Source organism: Chiloscyllium plagiosum, chromosome 10 (assembly GCF_004010195.1).
Source record: "Chiloscyllium plagiosum isolate BGI_BamShark_2017 chromosome 10, ASM401019v2, whole genome shotgun sequence".
NCBI classification, from domain to species: Eukaryota; Metazoa; Chordata; class Chondrichthyes; order Orectolobiformes; family Hemiscylliidae; genus Chiloscyllium; species Chiloscyllium plagiosum.
The window spans coordinates 56,512,003-56,528,328 of record NC_057719.1 but is presented as its reverse complement, the minus strand read 5'-3'; the positions used below and the strand labels follow the sequence as shown (position 1 = coordinate 56,528,328).

The 16,326-nt window shown below is 41.1% G+C and overlaps 1 protein-coding gene across 3 annotated transcripts in view; it reads right to left on the bottom strand.

Moving 5' to 3' along the window:
- LOC122553667 (protein only RNase P catalytic subunit) overlaps positions 1-16,326 on the bottom strand; it is a 79,579-nt gene that overhangs the window by 12,282 nt on the left and 50,971 nt on the right. For all 3 annotated transcript variants that reach the window (XM_043697812.1, XM_043697813.1, XM_043697814.1), the window contains one exon: positions 5,581-5,729. In XM_043697812.1, the coding sequence (XP_043553747.1) occupies positions 5,581-5,729 (149 nt within the window). The remainder of the gene's footprint in view (positions 1-5,580; positions 5,730-16,326) is intronic.

Here is a 16,326-nt window from a genome sequence, read left to right as displayed (position 1 = left end):
GTAATACAGAAATCTGGGTAACATTAAGGAGAGAGGAACAATGACTGGATACTAATGAGATATTGAATAGTGAGGTGGTGTGGAGTGATGAGAAAGAACAAAATCAGGAGATTAATGAACATTGTGGCAGCAGTGAAGACAGTCGTCATGAAGGGATTGAAATGGTGTGGTCAAATATTGTAGAGACAGGACATATGGTAAGGCAAGTGACAGGAAGAGGATGAGGATGATTTAAGACCCAATGAAGAATGTACCGGAAAAAAAATCATCAGAACTGAAAAAAGAATGAATGGCTGACAGGAAGAGGTGGCAGAGTTTGATCATCTAACATTGTGGTGACTCCAAATAAAATGGAAAAACGATAAAGTGAGAAGGAGGAGGAAGAGGAGGTTGTGTCACAAAAGAGAAAAAAACATACCTTTATTTGTTAAAAGGAGGACACAGACCTTAGGTTACAAAGAAGAGAATATCATAAGACATAGGAGCACAAGCAGACTATTTGGCAGTGGAGTCTGCTTCGCTATTCAATGAGATCACAGCTAATCTGATAATCGTCACATTTCCTGCCTTACTCCCATAATTCTCAATTCTCTCCCTGATTAAAAATCTGTCTCCCTTAGCCTTTAATATACTTAACAACTCAGTGTTGACACCACTGGCCAGCAAAGAATTCCACAGATTCCCTCAGAGGAAAGAATACTTTTGATCTCATTCTTAAATGGGTGCTCCCTTACTCTGAGATTATGCCCTCTGTTTCTACAATCTCCCAAAAGGAGAAACAAACTATTTGCATCTACCTTGTCAATCTAATATATTTCGATAATCTCATTCTAAACTCCATTAAGAACAAGCCCAACCAACTCAATCTGTCCTCATAAGAAAATCTCTCCATAAACAAATCAACCCCGTGAACCTTTCCTGGACTAGGAGAAAGTGAGGACTGCAGATGCTGGAATCTTCAGGGCTTATGCCCGAAACGTCGATTCTCCTGCTCCTTGAATGCTGCCTGACCTGCTGCGCTTTTCCAGCAATACATTTTTCAACCTTTCCTGGACTGCCTCCAATGCGGTATATATGTTTTAGTTCAGGAGGCCAAAACTACTCACTGTATTCCAGATATCGTCCGATTCGTGCCTTTTATCGGCATGACCTCCATATTTTAATGCTTCATTCCCTTTGAAATAAAGGGTGATACTTGATTTGCATTCTGTTACCTGCAGAATTTATATGCTAGCTTTTTGTTCTTCTTGCACAAGCAGCCACAAATCCCTGTGTGCTGCAGCATTCTGTATTCTTTCCTTATTTAAATAATATTCAGCAGCTCTTACGTTTTTCCTGCTAAAATGCATATTTTCCCACATTATATTCCAACTGCCAGGTTTTTATCCACTCACTTAAACTGTCTATATCCCTCTATAGACTCTTGTGTCATTCTCACCAATTGCATTCTTACCTAATGTTTTTGCCATGTTGTCCATTTGATAGTATACTTAACTTCCTTGGTTAACTGTGGTCAGTTTGTCCTCTTTTGAGAGTGCTTTATTTCTCACGAGGGTACACCTTTAGGGTGAATCATGAACTATTTTCTTAAAGGTATGCCATTGACCCTAAATAGTTTTATCCTTTTAGAGTCTACTCCAGTCAACTTAACATTCACTCCTACATAATTACTTTTATTTCAGTTTAGCACAATTGTTTCTGACCCAAATTTCTCACGATCAAACTGAATGCAAATTCTATCATATTATGGTCACTGTTCCCAAGGGAATCTCCAAATACCCGACTAATGGGGCGGCACGGTGGCACAGTGGTTAGCACTGTTGCCTCACAGCGCCAGAGACCCGGGTTCAATTCCCGCCTCAGGCGACTGACTGTGTGGAGTTTGCACGTTCTCCCCGTGTCTGCGTGGGTTTCCTCCGGGTGCTCCGGTTTCCTCCCACAGTCCAAAGATGTGCAGGTCAGGTGAATTGGCCATACTAAATTGCCCGTAGTGTTAGGTAAGGGGTAAATGTAGGGGTATGGGTGAGTTCGCTTCGGCGGGTCGGTGTGGACTTGTTGGGCCGAAGGGCCTGTTTCCACACTGTAATGTAATCTAATTTAATGCCACTTACAAGTTCGTTGATGACACCATCATAGTCTGTTGAAACTCAGATGGCAACCAAACAGACTACAGATGGGAGGTGGAAGACCTGGAAATATGGTGCACTGAGAACAACCTAGCTCTCAATGCTGGCAAAACCAAGGAACTCATTATTGATTTTCAGCGGGATGTTACTCATGCCCCCCTACACATTAACAGCACACAGGTGGAACGAGTGGAGAGTGTCAAGCTCCCTGGAATGGTCATCCACAACAAGCTTTCTTGGACTCTTCATGTGGACGGACTGGTTACAAAGGCCCAACAACGTCTCTTCTTCCTCAGGCAGCTGAGGAAATTTGGCATGACAGCGAATACTCTTGCCAACTTTTATAGGAGCAACATTGAGAGCATTGTGTCTGGATCTATCACTACCTGGCATGGCAACTGTACCATTCAAGATTAGAAACGGTAACAGAGAGTGGTGAACTTGGCCTGGACAATCACAAAGGCCAACCTCCTATCTATAGAATCCATCCACCAGGCCTGCTATCAAGGAAAGGCCGCCAGCATTCTCAAAGATCCATCCCATCCTGGCAATGCTTTTCTACAACCTCTACCATCGGAGAGAAGGCACAGAAGCCTAAACACATGCACCAGCCAGTTTCATAACAGTTTCTATCCTACTGTTGTTAGAATACTGAATGGACTCTCAAATTCTTAACATTCGCATGTACCTATGTTTTTGCTTTTGCTGCTGTCTACCTATTATTTACTATCTATGCTACTTAACTCTGTGATCTGCCTGTATTGCTCACAAGAGAAAGCTTTTCACTGTGCCTTGGTACATGTGACAATCAATTCAATTCTCTTACTCTGAGACCATTTATTAAAACTGCCTCGTTAGGATCTTGTATTGTGTAAATAGCCTGATCCCTGGTTGAATCCACAACAATTTGTTCCAGGAAACACTGAGTTCTTTCCCGTCGATACCTTTGCCTAATCTAAATAAAGATTAAAATCATCCATGATTAGTGTACTGACTTATTTTACATGTCCTCATTATCTCATGCTTCATTCTCTGTCCTACAGTACAGTTTCTGTTAGAAGGCCTATAGATCATTCCCACCAATGTCTTCTTCCCTATTCTTACTATATCCATGTGGATACTACATCATCTGATCCAAGATAATTTCTTGCTATTGTACTTATTCCATCTCGTATAATAAATCCTCTGCAAAATCACGAATTTGCCTATCTTCTCCAAGAATAAGTACCAAAGTATTAACAAAATCAACACCCGTGGGCAAAAATCACATATCTATGAATCTTTTAACAACTTTAACCTACTTTTAATGAGCTTCACAATTGTGAATTTTATCATTTGAGTGAGTACTCAGGAACAGAAACATTGCAGATACGGACGGATGACTGTATTAACACAGCCACCCAACACACTTTCCTTTCTCCTTGTCATTTTGAAAAGTCACATACTCCTGTTTATTTAATTTATAGTTTTGACCTCCTTGTAGACATATCTCCCTAATGGCTATAAGATCTTACTCACCAACCAATACTGTGTCATTAATACATTTATTTTGTTCCAACTTATACACGTATTTAACTTAAGAGCTATTAATTTTGCATAAACTCCATCCTTGATCGTATTTGTTGCTAAAAATATAACTACAGCAAAATTGGAAATATTGCTTGATGGAAAATTGGTTTATGTCATCTGTTATGAAATGACCACCTCCAATCAGAATGCAAGAAAATCAGATTATGATTTCTTTTTTAATCATAGCAGTTGGTAAGTGCCCACTCAATATTTGTTTTGATAATGGGATGCCAAATTTAGAGGGTGGGAAGGCAAAATTATTTAGTAACACTGTTTACAATTATTTCCTTATTAAACATACTAAGGAAAGCACTCAAGAAAACTATTCAGTATATTTAAAACAAAATCACATTTTAACATCACTGAAAAAGCCAACACATACTCTTCATCTTAATTACTCTTGGGCGGCACGGTGGCACAGTGGTTAGCACTGCTGCCTCACAGCGCCAGAGACCTGGGTTCATTTTCCCGCCACAGGCGACTGACTGTGTGGAGTTTGCACATTCTCCCCGTGTCTGTGTGGGTTTCCTCCGGGTGCTCCGGTTTCCTCCCACAGTCCAAAGATGTGCAGGTCAGGTGAATTGGCCATGCTAAATTGTCCGTAGTGTTAGGTAAGGGGTAAATGTAGGGGTATGGGTGGTTTGCGCTTCGGCGGGTCGGTGTGGCATTGTTGGGCCAAAGGGCCTGTTTCCACATTGTAAAGTAATCTAATAATGATGGTGAGTCAGCATTCTGAATATCAGCCAGTGGCTTGCTACGTTACTTCAAAGGGCAGTTAAGAGTCAACTGATCGCTGTAGATTTTGAATCATCCCGACCAGATAAGGATGGTGGGTCTTCTTTCCTCAGGTCAACTAAATGGAACTTTTTAATAATGATAGCTTGTTATCACCATTATTGATACTAACCTTTAATTACAGACTTTATTTAATTTCATTGAATTCAAATTACTTAGCTGCCTCAATGGTACAGTAACTCATGTCTCTTTTTAGATATTAGTTATAAAACATTATGCTGACTTTACAGGTGGGAGATAAAATTGACTGAAATCTTGTTGTTAAAGGATTGTAAACATTGCTTGGGAGTGGGCGAACTGTGCCTAGTCACAGGTAGAATTTGATAAGGCTGTGTTATGACTGATGCTGCACATTAGATTAGATTAGATTATCTACAGTGAGGAAACAGGCCCTTCGGCCCAACAAGTTCACACCGACCCTCCAAAGAGCAACCCACCCAGACCCATTCTCCTACATTTACCCCTTCACCTAACATTATAGGCAATTTTGCATGGCCAATTCACCTGACCTGCACATCTTTGGACTGTGGGAGGAAACCCACGCAGACACGGGGAGAATGTGCAAACTCCACACACAGTTGCCCAAGATGGGAACTGAACTCGGGTTTCTGGCGCTGTGAGGCAGCAGTGCTAACCACTGTGCCACCATGCTGCCATAGGAGGGCATAATTAACTTTTAGATTAAGAAAAAATTACAATGTAATTTATATCACATCAACACAGTATTGTACATTTGCTATTAGGTATATTGTTAAGGGTAATTAAGTTCAATTGAGGCATTCATGTGGGCATTTGATAATTATTTAAGTAGAAATAATGTACACGTGTATGAGAAAAAGGCAGGAGAATGATACTAAGTCACAATGTACAACTGGAGTAGTTTTACTATGGTCTGTTCCTCTCCCATGTGATGATCCTATAAATCTGTAGCTATATCATATCCAGATGAGGTAGGCTTGAAGGATCCAAACGATTATTCTCTACCCTTCTTTCCTGTCAAAAGTATTCATTTTTTCAAAAAATGGCAATGAAAGCATTGACGTGAGCTTTCTTATTTGCTTATTACATGAAAAATCCTCCTTCAACTTACATATTTTCTGTGAAGAAGCAGTCAGCATACTTCTGTATGTCAGCCATATGACCTTTGTTCCAGCTACGTGTTCCTCTCAGCATATGCTTACGTCCAAGTACGAGAAGTCTCATGTTTCGATTTGCAAGGTAAGAAACGACATCAAGAAGCTGAATTGAAAAAACATGTTACACACTATCAAGGTAGTTTGTTATATAATACACAAAACATTGTGAATCCCCATCACAGATGTAGAATTACTTCTATTCTTTTGAATTGATCTGTGCACTATTGCAACGTTACTTAGGAAGTTATGAAACTTGCAAAGACAGCATCTAGAAAGCACCGAATGTCGAACGTTTACACACCCACTGGTAACAAACAGCTCATGCTTTTTTTTCATTTAACACTGCTAAAAGCTTTATCACACACATGTTCATTGGTTTTGGGATAGTGCACCCAAGAGAAAATTTGATTCCATTCCAATATGAAATACATTTTTCTTTTACTTTTCTTTCAACTGTTGTAATCAACTCTCTTAGCTGCAGTGCAACTACACCTTGTAACAGAGCCTAAATCAAAGTCAAAGACTTAGTGTTTATAACATTTATTTTGCCTCAGGATGTTGCCCTAAGATGATAATAGATGTTTGTCTAAGTCTCATATCATTATTGTTCCGGCTTTCTTGGCAAGGCAATTGCAGTCAAATTACCTTTAATGCAATGTATATGTAAATGCTCATGTACTGCCGTCTTGTGTGGGTGATAGAAGGGGTACGATGTTGAGTACAATGTTGGGGAAGGGTCCACAATCATGCAATGTATTTTATATGGAATGATGCCGAGTTGGTGTATGATGTTGCATTCGCTGTTACATAAGCCCTTAGAATACTCATTCTTTTCCTATATGACATGACTAATCTCGCTAAGTGTCTCATCAGTAGTGAGTGAGGTTAAAATTGGAAGAAGGTAATTGGAATTTTTATTTTTAGTAATAACCACCAATGGCACTTGTTTGATGTGAATATTAGTTCAAGTCATTCACAGGAAGAGGGTATCGCTGTCTAGGCCATATTTATTGTACATGCCTAATTCACCTGGAGGTGCATGTAGACCAGGTGAGAATAGCAGTTTCCTTAGACATTAGTGAACTCAGATGGGTTGTTATGACAATTGACAATGTTATAATTAGACTCTTTATTTCAGATTTTACACTGGGATCAAATTCCAACATTTGCTTTGGCAGTATTAGGACCTGGGTTGAAAATTACCTGGGTCGCTGGATTTACAGTCCAGCGATAATACTGCTAGGCCATCGCCTCCCCATATCTAAGACTTGCAGTAGTTTGTCATGTTCTCCTTCACTATGGAGGAGTTAAGCAGCTCATGATATTTAAATTGCACAAAAAATGCCTGTGATATTATTCAGCAACCAAGCAATGTTTCTACACTGTGGAAAACAAAAACACTTCTCCTCTACATTTGGGTTTAAGTCCCCATTATTTGAAAAGGACAGCAGATCATGGAAGACTACCTCCTACAAGTTCCCTTCTAAAACCACACATCATTCTGTCTTGAAATTAGGTCACAATTTCTATATTGTTGCTGGGCCAATGTTATGTAACTTACTTTTGAATACTCTGGAGTGATTCAAAAAGGCAGCTCACCACCACCTTCTCATTGCCCATCTGAAATTGCCAATGAATCCTGACCCAGTCCCATCAATTAATATAAAGTAGAACAATAGACACCCTATCTAGAACTGAATTTTGGACTTTCCTAGTCTGCCAAGTTCTGCTAACAATCCACATTAACTCATTTGACGATTATTTTTCCAAGAATGTCTATTCATTTTGTATAAATAAACCATAAATGTACAAGATGACTGTGTTAACTTGTTCTCACCACAAATACAAACTGCCAATTTTCACCAAATTATCAAAATGTAATAATTGACTTTGCATCAATATTACAAGAAAGAATTGTGCTGCACCATTTATGCAGCATAAAGATATGAATACACATATAAAATGTGGATGGACTCCCATAAATTTGTGATATCAAGTTCTGAGCTATGTGGTCCTGCAAGAATTGGCAATAACAGGACAGCAACAGGCTCAATTGCATTAAGTCAAAATTGACTCCCTTCAACATTAATTACACATTAAAATACTTGAGAAAGTAAGATCTTCAAATAGCAGAGATGGGAAGTAAACTCTTCATTGTTGTGTGAAGTGCAACTCGTCATCGGAGAAGTAAATCTCAAAAAGAAAAATGTTTGAAAACTTTTCCATCTGTTTGGAAACTTGAATAGTGGTTACACTGAGTCCACTAATCATTACTGTGAAACGTCTAGACAATATAAAAACTGATATTGGCTGAGATACCCAATATTCATTATTAAATGAAAAACAACTCAGGTATTTATACATAATTGGCTTATCTCATATTTCAGAAATGTCACGAGATATTTGCTCATTAAAGCTATGGTACACCATGCATACACTGATTGTCTTGTTATTTATCTAGAGGATTTCAAGAGTACAAGTTTAAGACTGAGATAGATAGTTCTAACTGCACTGACATAATATAAAAACTAACCTCTTATTGAATCTCTAACATGTCTGAAAGCACGATTTACAAAGAATATCATTGAAATTTATTTTGGTTTCACAGAATTTGTCCTTCCCACCTAGATAAACCTCCAGCACGGTTTCCCTGTCTCAGCCCCGAACACGCATCTCTTCTGTCATTCTTTATTGAACAAACCTTTTTCTTTATCTTTAGAAAGGGAGAAAAGAACAGACTGTGTAAAGACTAAGAGCAATGAACCATTCTTGATTGTTTACAGAAATTAAGGAGGTATTAAATTGAAAGAAGAGGTATACAATGCTGCAAAGATTCAGGTTTTGGGTAATAATATTAATAAGGAAAGAGGTTGAGCTCATGAGAAGGAAACAAATTCAGGATAAAAAAGTCATTTTCAGATTTGGTAGATTCTAGTTTACAGCGTGCCAAAAAGATCATACCCCAACCAATTAACCCATCAAACCAAAAACCCTTGACTAATTCAACTATCCTTCCTCCCTTCAGAAATAACCCCATCTGACCATATCCCACTGCAAATAACTATTCCACTGACCTTATCTGACTACTGTCCTTACTTGACCTGACAACTGCCTGCATGATTACCTCTTCCAAGCAGCAACCCCATATGACTATACCCGTGAATTGACCTAAACAGCACCCCAAAAGACAACTGCCATTCCTGCCCAACTGACCTGAACCAACCACCCCATCATCTAACTACCCACTCACTCAAGTATCCAATCATCCACCAAAAGACTTGAGACCTTTAAAAATCTGTGAAAACAGCAACTAATGTTAGAAATGTAGGTCTGTCATAGCTTCATCTGCCCTCTGTGTGTGTGTGTCAGTCTTCTGTGGAGACAATTGTATTGACAATATTTGTTGCTTTCAGCCAGGATTGGGTGTCCTGAATGATGGTATGTAGAAAGGTCACACAATCATTTGCAGGCATCGATATGGAAAAGAAGATCTTTCTCCAGAGATACAGCATACCCTCCTTCCCTCTCTACTTTTGCCAGTTGTGGGACCCACAGCTACATTTTTGTTGCTGGCTGTTTTACAAAAGTCAACAGCTCAATGAGTTGCCAGTGCAATTAAGAGAACGAGAAACTCAGCAGTGCCATTGCTGAAACTGCACCTGTACGATGAGGATGCAGTGTGTTCAGGGAAAGGTTACACTAGCGAGTTCCATCAAAAAATGTGTGGAGTGGAGATTGAGGGCTTACTGAGGGTAGCCATAGGTTGGGGTGAAAGGGGATTGGGGAGGCACCTCAGTGTGCCTTGGAGTGGCCTACAATGGAAGCCTGAACCCGAGAGCCCGAAGGGAGACCTCCAGTCTTTAAGCTGGTTGTGGCCATAGGCTTTTCCAACATTGGCAAAATGCCTGTGAAGAATTAGGTCCTTAATGGTCCACCAAACAGGTTCATTTGGCTTCTGAGCAGTTAGCTATTCTGTCAGCTTTTCTACAGCTGGCAAAATGATTTTGCAGCAGCAAGACATCAGGTATACCATACAAATTCTTTCCATGCCATTTTGTCGGTCTTTCAATCTTCAACTGTATTGAAAGTTCTGGTAAAATTGTTTCGCCACATCCCATTTTCTTCCCAACACTGGTGATGCCCAAACCCACAATCTGGAATTATCGTTCAAATCATTTCTGTCTTATACTTCCACTTCTCCTTTAAAGTCTTTTGTGAAATGAACCTTCTCAACCAAACTTTTAGTCACCTTTATTAATATTTACTTCGTTTTGTCGGAATCCATTTCATTTTGATTAGTTTTGTAGCACCTTGGTATACTTTTCCTGTTAACACTGCTATAGTTACTATTATCTACGCAGACTTGGAATAGGTGATTCATCTTGCTGTTTTTCATGCTGTTTAAGAAAAGACAAGTAGCTAGAATACTTGAGAAATTCTCTCCTTCTTTTAAAAGATGCTACGGGATCTTTAACGTTGACCTGAAGCTATGAATACTGTGTTCTCATTTCAACCCAAACTATGTCAAATAAGCCTTAAATCTACAAATTGGATTCAGCTGATGTTAACCAACATAAAATACTTTCTTTCTGCTATTATAAGAAGCCTCATAATCTCGAAAGAAAATTATTGATGTATCAAGATTTGATGAAGGCCAAAAGAAAGTAATTCCAATAATTTCCAGACAGCAATTTTAATGTAATCAACAAATTCATTTATTTCCATGCAGATATACCAGCACAATTTTGTTAATAAAATTTTGTAGGTTTTGAAAACGTTTAGCTGTATTATTCAATTACGTACTTGCTGCAGCACACGGTCAGAGATGCATATTCCAGAAAGCTGCTACAGCCAGGAAACATCTCTGCTTCAGAGAAGTGCATAGCACAAAGCTGCAAATGAGTTTGAATGAATGGGTGTAGTGAAAACAAGACAAATTCAGCTTGAATACTGACTTGGAAAATCCATATGCAGATTATCTATAGCTACATGATGACCATGTGAATAAGAAACTCCCATTTGAAGCTGTACAATTATCTCTGGTGAAACTCAAAAGACAAAATTTGTAGTGTGAGCTTTGCACCCAAATCACAAATGTGACATTACCATATAATATTAAAGTGTACTGAATTTGTCTAAACCTACTTCACAAAATTGCATCATTCCTTTGTTAACAGACTAACTTGTACACAGTAGAAATACTCTAGTTTTTTTAAACATATGAAATAATTCAAATTATTCTGGAAAAACTAAATGATTTGTAGCATGTAAAGTATTTAAAAACATAGCGCAATTTTGTGGGAGATTAGAAATGTTGTTTTAGCTTATAGTATGATAAGAGAAAGTGGATAAAAGAACAAGCTGTAACAAACAAGGAACAAAGAATGCAGACAAGGACAGCAGGATGGCCAGACAAGAAAATAACTAACAAGTGAGGTAATCGGCTTATGATAGGATGGGAAAAAGGGAGGCGTGATTCCGCAACTTGTAAACTAAATAAGAATGTTAATATGCTCTGTTTTTGCGCGCATTTCTGCTTGATTGCAGACGCATCCAGTTCTTGCAAGACTGTAATAAATTGTTCTTGTTTCCAAGGCTTTGTCTCAGGCTGATTGAATTGTGAGTGAGTTCTGTTTCTCACAATTTTGGGGCCTCGTTCCGGGATCCAAAACTCCGACCGCTCGACACTCTTGGGACGACGGGGGAGGTGCACCTCGCCGATTTCAGTGATCTCCGACTCCCTAGCTTGTCGTTCGTGGTTTGGGCGAGTATGATCTGGACTGGGAGACCCTGGAAACAAGGCGGGCAGATGCGGCAGGTTCGGTCGGGCAACTCTTGTGCACAAGACCTGGGTGGGAAAGGTCTTAAAGGATATATCCGGGCGACTGGGAGGCAGCGGTATTTGCTGCAGGAATTGCCGCGGGACTGGACGCACCGAAATGACCAGGTAACCCTGTGCACAGACCAAGGTAAGAAAAGAGACCTTTAAGTATTGCCTTGGTGGTTGGGCGTACGAAAGTACGGGGAATTGGCGATATATAAAATTAAGCATATGGCAATGGAAAACAGCCCATGTCAGAAGGGCTAGTAGCTGAAGGGCTACTGAGGGTGCACATCGTAACTAACGTATGGCCAGACGTCCAGAAAAATATTCAAAAGCTAGAGGAGTCGTTGCGGGAAGCTCAAAGTGTCGGGAGAGGGAGTGGGAGAGGGAGTGGGAGAGGGAGTGGGAGAGGGAGTGGGAGAGGGAGTGGGAGAGGGAGTGGGAGAGGGAGTGGGAGAGGGAGTGGGAGAGGGAGTGGGAGAGGGAGTGGGAGAGGGAGTGGGAGAGGGAGTGGGAGAGGGAGTGGGAGAGGGAGTGGGAGAGGGAGTGGGAGAGGGAGTGGGAGAGGGAGTGGGAGAGGGAGTGGGAGAGGGAGTGGGCACTGTACAGCAAGTAGAAAGTTTAATCTTTTGTGCTTCGGTTTGAATGCACATTTGTTTGTTGGTGATTGAATGTTTGTGCTTTGGTCCCTGGAGCTTGAGATCCAGGACTATTTTGAATCTGATTTCTACTATGGAAATTTTAACATGATTTCTTTTAAGGTTGAAGATTTTACAGATTATGAAATAAATGTTAACTCCAGTCTTTTTACAGGACTGCCTTACTATCAGTTTCTAACTAATCTCTTTTTCCTTACAAAAAAGTGATTTATGGAGAACAGTTGAAGTCTTAAAAAGCATATAATTGGTCAGATTAATCGGACGAGTAATGTGTCTAGTCAGGACCCTGAAGGGGGTGTGGAAGAAGGTGACACCGGACCTCATTAAATTAATTAAATTAGCAACAATGGGAGGCATGGGGAGTTGCCTGGGTTACGATCGATCTGTAAATAACGTTAAAGGGGAATATATTCTGCCCGACAATCCTTTGGGGAAAATGTTGGGTAATTGGGAACACAACTCCCAGATGTGGGAGAAAGATAAGGCTACAATGATAAACTACAATGATAAACTATTGTTTCGTTTGGACTAGAGTAAGTATTAAGGCGCCTGGTATATTTTTTTGGCCCAAATATGGGTCCGATGAGGATTGGCTGTGCCAAGATCTAAATATATACGTCAATCGGAAAGAAACATACAGTCAAGAAGAGTCAGAATATGCGGTTTGTTGGATAGGGAGCACGGGAGTAAAATTATATCCCATGAATACTGAGGAATCAGGAAAAAAGAATGAAAAAGGGAAGCCACAATGGGATCCCTTAACGTGTTTGCCGCCCCCATATACTACTCCCCGGAACAAGCCGACAGCTCCCGAAGTACAGACACAGAAAGGGGAACGGACTCTGAACTAAAAGATGCAGAACATGGGGGGCAGAATTACTCGAGGAGGGGCAGAGATAATGGAAAATTATGTCCCTTACGAGAGGTTCCGATTGGGGAAGGTACAATCGGATATGTAAACGCTCCCTTAACTAGCGGTGAAGTTAGGGTCTTTAAAAAGGAAATGAAAAGTTTAATTGAGGATCCGGTTGGACTAACCGAACAATTAGAGCAATTCCTAGGGCCTAATTTATATACCTGGGGAGAACTGATGGCAATTTTAGGAACGTTATTTTCAGGGGAAGAACGAGGTATGATTAGGAGAGCGGCTTTACAGGAATGGAAAAAGAAGCACTCAGTTGAGGAAGAAGGGGCCCCAGCAGAACAGAGATTCCCAAATGTTGACCCTCATTGGGAAAATAATGACAGAGAAGATAGGGAGTCAATGCGGGATCTACGAGAAATGGTAATATTAGGAATTAAAGAGGCGGCACCTCGATCACAAAACTTTGTTAAGGCCTTTGAAATACGACAAGAGAAGGATGAAAACCCCTTCTGCATTTCTTAAAAGGCTCAAGGAAGCCACAAAGAAGTATTTGGGAATGGATCCCGATAATCCGATAGCACAGGACTCTTAAAGGTCCAGTTTGTAACTAAATTATGGCCGGACATACAAATTACAGAAATCAGATGGATGGAGTGAAAGACAGATGGAAGAACTGTTATGTGAGGCACAGAAAGTGTATGTGAAAAGGGAAGACGAGAAGCAGAAACAGAAAGCCAAAATGATGGTGGAGACAGTAGAAGAAATCACAAAAAGGAGAATGGGATCAGGGGATAACTGGAAGGGTAGGGGAGGACACGAGAGACAAGGGTCAGATACCCGAGAAAGGAGGCAACAGGCAGGGTGTTACCATTGTGGGAAAGTGGGGCATTTTAAACGGGAATGCCCGGAATTAGCACGAGAAAGGGAAGCAGTTTCCCTAATGACCTTAGATGAAGATTAGGGGAGTCAGGGGTTCCTTCCTCCCGAGACCCACCGGGAACCCTTGATAAATTTAAAGGTGGGACCTGAAGGGGAGGAGGCAGTATTTTTGGTGGAGACGGGAGCGGCACAGTCATCCCTAAGTTTTAAACCTACCGCTGTTAAATTGACTACTTCCTGACATTGGAAGTAATCTATTAGGTAGGGATTTAATTATATTGCTGGGCTTAAAAATTGGGGTGGAGGATAGTGCAGTAGCTGTAACGATGGCTAAGGTAACCCAAGGAAGATTGATCCTCCCGGATGGAAGGGAGTTATTAAGTAAACCAGTTATGAGAAACATCCTAACTACCTTGCACCAAGGCAGTCACTGGGACTCCCAAGCCATGTGTGACATAGTGTTAAGGAAGTACGGATGTAAAGGGATATATACATTAGCCAAGCAGGTATGCGCAGGATGCCTGACTTGCCAAAAGATTAATAAGAAAGTAACGAGGGGGGGGGGCAAGAGGTGGAAGAAACCCTGGGGTAAAACCTTTTCAAAGAATACAGGTAGATTACACAGAATTACCCCAGTAGGGAAACAAAAGTACTTATTAGTCCTAATGGATCACCTAACTGGGTAGGTGGAGGAATTTCCAATGTCCTCAGCTACTTTGAAGATAGTGAAAACTCTTTTAGAACATATAATTCCTCGATATGGAGTGGTGGAAAGTATAGATTCAGACCAAGGTAGCCATTTTACCTCTAAGATCCTACAAGAAGTAATGGCGGGATTAGAGATCTCTTGGGAATTCCACACTCCTTGGCACCTGCCTTCCTCTGGATGGGTGGAACGAATGAATCAAACCTTAAAGAAGCCATTGTCTAAGCTAGTCTGAGAGACTCGATCACCATGGACAAAATGTTTACCTATCCCGTTGCTACATATTAGGACTGCGCCTGGACGTGATATAGGCCTCTCTCCTTATGAGATGATGTTTGGATTACCTTTCTTGGGTGGAAAAGGGGAATAACCAACTGTAGAGTTCAATGATAAGTTTTTAAAGAACTATATCGTGGCGCTCGGCTCTTCTTTGTCTGTCCTTAGAAAGAAGGGTCTGTTGACCCAGACACCTCCACTTGAGTTCGCAGTACATCAGATACGACCGGGTGATTGGGTCCTGATAAAGACCTGGAAAGATACCAAACTGCACCCAAGCTGGGAGGGACTGTTCCTAACCCTCCTGACTACTGAAACAGCCATCCGAACTGCTGAAAAAGGGTGGAGTCATCACACTCGTGTTAAGGCCCAGTGGACGTTCCTTCCCCTCCGGCAGAGTGGCAAGCACATCCTACAGACAACCCTCTGAAAATCAAGCTGAGCAAAAAGAATGGACTGAGATAAAAGACTATTAAGTATTGGTTAAAAAAAAACTGTATCCCAAAACAATTGTAAATGTTGCATGGACTCACTCCTCCCTGGCATACAAAGGGTTAGAGAATAGACAGATAGGGTTGCGAGCTGAAATGAGCGGTCAGCTTTGTATTGTCACGATAATATTGGTGCTAGCTGCCAAGAGGGGGGGGTGGGAAAAATCATTTTACCGCTTTATGTCAGAATTATGCTAAACTAAAGGGGCATACCGACTGTTGGGTATGTGCTGAGATCCCACACCATGGGGAATCCGGAATTCCTCTCACGGTAATACCACTTACCAAAGAAGTGTACGACGTACAACAATTTGACTCGGGCCCAAATGATACAACTTGGGAGATTTGAAAGGGGTAATTATAACTTTGCAGGATGGTTCCCTCGACCAGCCCAGAAAACTCGGTGTTATCGATGGCCTGAGAGTTTCCCCACCGAAAGGAGCAGTAAATACCACTTGTTTCTGTAATCAGAATGATACCGCACCCTTCCGATTAGGAAGATCATCTTGTGTCTACACCAGCCAAGCCACTGCCACGACTATTCCCCAAGTATTGAATGGGACATATTGGGTGGGTGGCTTAAAGGCCTACCCATTTATCCCCAGCGAGAAGTATGTTTGGAGTGGCGGATGTAACAGGAATAGGTGCTGGGACCATCCAGTTCAAACACTGCCTCAAAGCCAGAAAGGCTGGAGTGGCTGTTGCTACCTCGCCTATATAATTCCCCACGAAGCTGTTAAAGAGAGCCCCAAAAATACCTCGGAATAAACAGGGAGGAAGGCGAGTAACCCGGAAAGTAACCAAAGGAGATCACCTCCTCTGGACTTTGATACCTATGTATGGGACCGCTTGAGCAGGAGCAGAAATACAAATGTTGGCGGCTTCCCTGGAAGAGTTGGCCAACAATACTGCTGATGCGTTGGCCGAAACCCAATCCCAAGTATCAACCATAACGGCCGAAATGATTGCCACTAGGCTAACGACCCTTCAGAACAGGATG